This window comes from Austrofundulus limnaeus, unplaced genomic scaffold (genome assembly GCF_001266775.1).
Source record: "Austrofundulus limnaeus strain Quisiro unplaced genomic scaffold, Austrofundulus_limnaeus-1.0 Scaffold771, whole genome shotgun sequence".
NCBI lineage: Eukaryota > Metazoa > Chordata > Actinopteri > Cyprinodontiformes > Rivulidae > Austrofundulus > Austrofundulus limnaeus.
The window spans coordinates 145,395-153,462 of NW_013953173.1; the positions used below are offsets into that span (position 1 = coordinate 145,395).

Consider the following 8,068-nt stretch of genomic DNA (forward strand, 5'->3'; position numbering starts at 1 on the left):
GGTGGAGGCAGATGATGGAGGCGGAAACAACAAATGTCATCTCAGGGCACTGTACAAAATGTAATGTTGACGAATTAGTAAAGTTTTAAGATAAGCAGAGCAGTAGTTAGCTCACATGCAATGATCGTTAGAGTTCCATATGGTCATTTTTGACTCATTTTGATTTTACCCCACCAAAATAACATTAGAATCTAATGTGGTATCATTTTCTTTTTCCAGCACATGAAATGTGTGAATTTAAACTTTTTTTGTCGTTTGAATATACTGTTATTGTATTTTAGACCTTAATTCAATAAATAAATTAATTAATTAAAATAAATAAATAAACAAACAAATAAATAAAACATAAAAATCCAAGTGGGCAAAGTTATTTGTGAAACCCACAAAAATTTATGATTTTTATCTTTTAGAATGCCAAATTTCTAAAACTGATGTTAAAACACAGTTTTATAAAGTTATCAGCTACTGAGCACAGTTTGGACCTTTTCCACACATTATAATGGGTTTATTTATTTAACAGCTAAATGCATTGGTTTAAAAGTTAGCAAACCAGAGACAAATACAGCCACCTACATGACTACCATCCTCCTCCTGGTCACGTTGTTCTCCAGACGTAGGTTCCAGTGAGGAAGAGGATGATGCACCAGCAGAAAATAAATATCATTTTCTGACACTTGGCTGAATTTGCTTGTAGAAGCTTTTTCTTTTCTCTCAATTTTTGTTCTCCTCACTTATCTCCTTTTGCTCTTCTTATTTATATCGTATTTGTTTTCTTCTTCTTACTTCTTCCTCTTCGTCATCAAACTTTTCTTGTTCTTTGATCTTTGTTGGTGGTTGGTAAACAATGAATTGGTGCATTATCGCCATGTACTGGTATTGAACGCAACTACACATTTTTTCCCTTGCTGCTGGCCCAGTTTTGCACCAACCCACCGGGAAAAGTCCCGGTACTCCCAATGGCCAGTCCACCCCTGCTTGTTCGTGGTGGTAGGATGAAGCGATAGATTGATGGAGGGAAAGGTACAAAGAAACATAACTCTTGATTTTAATTACAAACATTTTACTACCTCATTGAGTGCTCTCACTCAAACTTCTTCTTTGCCGTACATTAAAATACTGTAGTAAAATATGTGAGTATTGTGCTATTTTATTTACTTTTAAAGCTTTCAGTTTTTAACCAAACTACCTTTAAATGTTTAACTCAATAAATGTTAATTTATTTTAGTTCTGTGAAGCCAATAGGCACAAGGTAACATATGCCATATATATCACTGTGAATGACAAAAACCTCTGTCTTCATTTTTTTATTTTAAGATATCATATAAACATTTTCAGTCTGTTTAAGATTTTTTAATAGGTTATTTTTCCATTTATACCTATGTTTTATACATTATTTGTCAAGGTAGGAAGATGTAAAACTCTAAAAACCACTAGATGGCATGATAGTGCAACCTAAATCCATTTAGTCATTTATGTTGTAAATGTTTAAAAAATGTTAAACCTTTAAATTAAATCAACCTTTTCATTAAAAGTGAAGTGATAATGATGTAGAATAATTTTTAGCTGAATAAGCTCCATCTTTCTTATTATTTAAATAACATTTATTGGTGTTCAGTGGAAGATAGATTTGAAGATGTATTGGTTTATTGATAAAACAGATCTTATACAAATCTTCATCTGTTCTTGAATAATCTGTAAAATAGCACAGTTACAGTGAGATTCAGAGTTCCTGTGAAAAGTTTACGCCCCGTGTGTTCTAGACAAAATGTAATGTTGATTCAGCCCTCAGTTCAGCTCTGTGATTTAGTAAGTCTAGGCTTTGGGAAGGAGACAGTAATTTATATGACGCTATATCCAACACATTAACACTGTGTTGACGCACACCCACACAACCACTGGGATTTAGAGATTTTCGGGACTCTCCCTCACATGCTTGCCAAAAAAAATCACCAACTCCTTCCATTTTTTTCTTTTCATTTCCTGTGCAGAGGATGCAGAAATCAACTGTGTTGGAAAACAAATGGGGGTGTTGTTGTGGTTGAGGACCATAATGTCCCACTGAGATGAGTCATATGCTGGACTTTTTTTTTTTTTTTGGACCGGTCTGTTACTGTTTGCTCCAATCTGCAGCATTGTCCAAACCCAGCAGAACATCCTGTCAGTGTGTCCTCCTCCACCTTCTGCTTCTCTTCTCCTCCCACCTGTCAGCAGGCTTTCAAACAGCACTAACATGTCACTGGACTCGTGTTTCTGTGTGTTTTTATTAAATGCCGACATGTGAGGCACAAAAGAGTTCTGAAGCTGACAGTGTTGACATTTTTAAGCCATTCTGACTTTTGGAGCTGGCAATTTCTTGGCTCAGAATTGGACTTTGGTGGAGGACCACCAGTGTGAGTCATCATTCTGAGTTAAATCACTATGTATGTCTTTTACAACCTGTGGTCTGACTAAAGGATTCATTAAGCTTTTCTTTATGGCAAACATTCATTAAAAGCAATCAGTGTTCAGTTGCTCCAAAACTACTTTAGGAAAAGTAAGTCTATGTTTTTTGTGGTTGGATCTTATTTGCATGTACTTTTGGTTTAATTTAAAGCTGGTGGTCTCGTCATGCTTAACCTTGTGGTTTTTTAAACATTTTTAATCTCTTTTAACTGAAATTGCTGAAAACACTTTAGATGTTGCTTAGTTTGAAAATACAAAAGAACAGCTTAATTGTTACTATTTTCTACAAGCATAAGGACCAGACTAAGAGATGTTTGATGACTTGTTTTATTACAGTTAGTCATAGTACCAGAATAAGGTCACAATATTAGAAGAATTCCTACACAAAAAGTCAGTCTCACCACTGTGTTAAAATGAGGAAGGTTGAGCATCATGTAAAGTTACACTTTGGTATTGGTTTAACAAACGAGGACATGCATTTAACCCATCAGCATCAAATTATTATCAGTGGCAGAACTTTAAAACAATTCAAATGTCTGTTTTGAAGAAAGCTCCACACAGAGTTGGAATAAACTGCGTCTTTTTGTGGAAGAGGAGCTGTGTGATCAAAAACATTTAGTTGTTTCTCAGGCAAGGATGAGGATGGTCCTGATGAGTTTGGATCCAGAGGAAGTGGAACTCCGGTGAGCACAGCTTCTCTAACGTCAACAGTACAATAGCAGGGGGCTAATCACATAATGTCAGTGGAAACATATCACACAAAGAGTGACCTAAAAGTAATGAGAATACTTCATAAACACATTGATAGAGGCTGCCCACAGCAGGTGTGAGTCGACACATGAATGGAAAAAGGACATGTCGTGTAATATTAAGATTTTTTTCTCGTGATGAAAACATAAATTCAGTTTAGCCCTAAAACTCATGCAATTTTCATTGTACATTTAAAAAGTAAAAAATATTTACAATGAATGATATTGTGAATTATAAATGATATGTTTATCTGCACTTTGGTTTGGGGTTGGGGGCTAAAATGAACTGTTCCCATCCACAGTCCATCTGCACATGGATTCTGCTTCTTCCTGTCTGTTGACCAATAGGAGAGGAGCTGACCCCAAGATAGGCTGCCCACCTTATTCACATATTGAGGCAGAAATAAATAAGGCAAATTAAAAACAGGAGACAGAAAATGTAAAAAGAAACCATGGAAATATAAAGACGTGGGGAAAACAAATAAAATTTTAAGAGACACAATAAAGGAAAAACAAAAAATATACAGTAAATATTTGAAAAACAATAAAATTTAAATTGTGCTAAAATATATAATTTGTTGGAACTAAGCTGGAAAAAATTTGAAGTTCTGGTAAATTATAAAATGAGGTAAAATCAATTTTTAAATTGATTGCATTGCATTTTAAGTGTATTTATTTATATATTTTTGTTTTTAATTTTAATTATGTCAGTTTCAGGCCTCCATGCCTTTCCAGTCTGGTGTGATTGAACATTTACATCTACACCTGCCCTCTGTTTCCCCTGTCACAGCTGCAGCCACTTCTCTCATCAGCCCCAGACCTTTTAGTTCCGCTGCCTCCTCTTGTGCCTCCCTCTGTCTGATCCTCAGTTTTTATAAGTTCTGCCACCACGTCAGCGTTTTTGTTTAGTTTTATGATGAAAGTTGAAGTTTTTGGTTTCCTGAGCTCCTCCTTCAGAACATTAGCCTGGTTTAAACTAAACCCTGTTCTTCACTTTGCTTCATACAAGGGTCTGGACTTGATGCATAGAGAATCGATTTCTTGCAGGAGGCGTGGCCTCTGCTGAAGCAAGTATGTGTTGTCGCTGGGAAGGAGGCTAAGCTAAGATGCTAACTGGAAATCACGTGTGCTGTAAACAACCCTCCTGAGAGGAGAAAAGTACCGAGCCGAACGAGACGATTGTAAATGAGAGCTGCTGCTTTGTCAGACAAATTTATTTTAATTTGGAAGCCTTATCAACACAGACTGGCTTCTTTCACTTCCTCCACTGCCGTATGCTAAAATAACTAGCAGACACTGTGCAGAACATTGACATTCTCTTCTATGATTGGCCCGGCTAAAAATCTGCCAATGAAATCCTTGCCAATGGGAGAAGTCCCAGACGGAGCAGTGAAGGGAAACTAGAATTGAGCGGAGCTGCGTAGGAAGGCAAGGGCCAGTCTACCAGAACATGGTTTGTTCAGAGTTCTTTTAGCTTTTTTCTCAACCCAGTAGAGTTTTGACGTTAGAAAAATATTTAAAAAAAACAACAATAAGTGGTTTGAGCCATTCTTAACTCTGCGTGACATTGTGCAACATTTCACATGAGATTGTCTCACTTCAGCTAAGAGTTACCTAATGAGAGAGAACTTACATTATCAGGTGTTTACTTTAGTACGAGTTTCTGTTACGTAACCGGTTTTCTACTTTCATTAGGCACCCTGTGTTTATACCTGCTGGCTGTTCATTGTCTTAAAGGATTCCACTTTAAAGCTCATTTTTCACATGCCATTTCTTATATCAGTCTGTTTTAAAACTTTTACACTTTTTAAAAAGATGACAGACTTATATTTCCTTCTTTAGCTCAACTGTGTTCCACCTGATTGTATTTGAAATCAAAATGTGGGGTTCTTTCTTTCTTTCTTTCTTTCTTTCTTTCTTTCTTTCTTTCTTTCTTTCTTTCTTTCTTTCTTTCTTTCTTTCTTTCTTTCNCTTTCTTTCTTTCTTTCTTTCTTTCTTTCTTTCTTTCTTTCTTTCTTTCTTTCTTTCTTTCTTTCTTTCTTTCTTTCTTTCTTTCTAACATTTTGTTCACTGTATCAGCTTTTTGCCGTTGCAACAAGCCAGTTCCCATAAAGAGAAACTGCAGATTAAAACAGCAGATAAGGACAGAGGAGACTACCTGGAAAAGATTAGATCTCATTTTCTGTTGTTGAGAATCTAACTGTGTTTAGTCATGACAGAAAAAAAAGATCTTGAATTGAGTTGTATTGTCTTCAAAAACTTGTTTGCAGCATGCTGGAATGACAAAGAACGATGGTTATATACAATATTTCTTAACATTTGTTCCCACAGAAAGCTGAGTCACTGTTTTATAGAAGTTTTTTCATTGAGCTGGTTGGTTTTCCACATTAATATTATCATAATTCATGATCCACAGAGGATTAACCCACTATGTGTCAGTTATCAAAAAGAAAAAAAAAACAAGTAGGTCCTCTGGATGGGTTCTTCTTTAGTGAGACTTCTTCAGTCTGATGAGTTTCAGGTGAACTCAGCCTCATAAGCACTGCCTCCACATGGTGGACAAACAGGTTAGTCACATGCAAAAGTATGTGTCAGTTAGTCCAAGTCTTTATTTATTGTGTAAAATATCTCAACCTTATATGACGTTTATTTTAAATGTAAAGGTTAATTTATAAAAAATATGTCTTTATTTACTTTTTCAGACATTGTGTAACTTGGCTTTCATGATTGTATTTCTTTCTTTCTTTTTCCTTTATTTTATCCACCTTCCATGTTTTTCTTTTACCTGTCTTTGTTAGCTCTCAACTCTGTCTGTTATGACCCATAAGTTCGATTTCAGCAAAACTTTCAGGAAACAATCTTTCAGCGTGTAGAGGTAACCCTGGTGAAAAAACTTTTCTATTGTTTATTTTTGTTGTCTTTGATTTTATATTTTTACACTTACAAGAAGAAAGTCATTTTAAAGTGTTTTTGTTTTCTTTAAGTGAATAGGACAAAGTCCTATACATGTGTTATCTCATTTAATCTTCTATTAGAGGTTTCAATCAATATAATCAAAGTTTATTGAATTAATCTTTGCATATCTCTCTTTATTTTAGAGTGTAACAGTGAAAAGAAAGTGAGTGAAATGTGTTATTTTACTTTTCCTTAGTACTGGTATTAATAATGGTTTATCATTTTCTTAATTGGTTTAATGATTAATATTGTGTACTATTCATTTCATTATTAGCCCATTTGTGCAAAGTGTGAGGTGATTTCTAAGCTGAGGTGAAGTGATTTTTAAGACAGCATGTGCAGTCTGCCTTTTCCAGNTTCATGACCAGAGGGGTGTTTCATTATATCTGATTAAATTTCTTGCAAGGTCTTGTGGAACATGACTTTCATGAGATTAAGCTGGTATTAATCTCATGGAGCAAGGGTTCTTACAAGCGTTTGCTCTACAGCTGATGAACAAACAAGGTCAGTACAGTTCAAGATGGCCATCACAGCTGTTCCACCACCACTACATATAATTCAGCCAGTGTAACATTTATCCAGCTCAAATTCAGTGTGGTAGTAGCTGAGAGTCATCCTCACATACTCAGTGACATATTGTGATAGGTGATGTTACAATTATGCTACTTTTTCTAAACATCTTAGTTCAAAAGATAAAAGGCAGGTGTGATATGTATTTCATCAAGGAATATTTCTATTTCTTTTTACTAGTGATAAATAATTTCACAATTAGGTCTAGGATATATTTTGTAACTTCCTTTCAGAACTACTCAAAGTGGACAGTGGTTCCCAAGGTTAAGGTCAGGACCCCTCTGTGGGTCACCAGCTAGGTAAAATGCAGCTACTGTATATTGTTAATGGAATATTTTCACCATAATTACGAAAAACAAATAGATTCATAGTTTGTATGTTTGCTTGTATTGTTATTAATGTTTAACAGAGTTGATGTCACAAACCTATTTTTCTCAGGTAATAACTTGAAATTGTTAGAACATAGGATAGATACAGAGCTAAAGAAAATTTAAAAAATGGTTTGACATGAATAAATTATCATTGAACTTAAGCAAAACGAAATTCATTATTCTTGGGTTTGGCAGAGCTAAACTAGAATTACAAGTTCATTTAGAGGGGCTTCAAATTGAAAGGGTGATTGAAATTAATTTTCTTGGAATAATAATTGATGAAAAATAAGCTGGAAATCTCATATCAGACATGTAAGTGTCAAGGGGAATTGCAATATTACATAAAGCAAAACAAGTTCTGAATTCAAAATCACTTCATATTCTTTACTGTTCCATAGTTCTTCCATATTTAAATAATTGTGCAGAAGTTTGGGGCAATAATTATAAAACTGTTATACAACCATTATTCATTTTGCAAAAGAAAGCAATAAGGGTAATTCATGGGGCTGGATATAGGGATCACACCAATTCATTATTCTTTTTGTCAAAACTACTAAAATTTACAGATCTGGTAGAGGAACAAACAGCACTAATAACATTTAAAGGCAATATTCAGAAATTATTTGTTGAAGGGGAGGTGAGTTATCATTTAAGGGGTCAGTTTAACTTTAAATCAAGGATTGTTCATTCAACTCGTAAAGGGTTTTGTATTTCTGTTGGTGGAGTAAAACTGTGGAACAGTCTGAGTATGGAACTTAAGGAATGTCCAAACATAAAAAAAATTAAGGAGATGTGTAAAAATGTTATTTACAAAATATATAGGGATGCTGAGTATGTCTGAGTATTGTTATTGTTTTATTTTATTGTGGTGTTTTTTTTGCAATATATGGAGATGTTTGGGGCTGTGTATATATGTGCGTACATGTGTGTATGCATTTATGTGTGTATGCATATACACTGCATGTAGATGTACATTTACGT

At 34.7% G+C, this 8,068-nt stretch overlaps 1 protein-coding gene across 1 annotated transcript in view; it reads right to left on the reverse strand.

Moving 5' to 3' along the window:
- Positions 1-695, reverse strand: part of LOC106532452 (syncoilin) — a 16,920-nt gene extending 16,225 nt beyond the window's left edge. The window contains exon 1 of the mRNA XM_014028499.1: positions 574-695. Within this exon, the coding sequence (XP_013883953.1) occupies positions 574-584 (11 nt within the window). The 5' untranslated portion in view covers positions 585-695. The remainder of the gene's footprint in view (positions 1-573) is intronic.
- Positions 696-8,068: the final 7,373 nt, after the last annotated feature.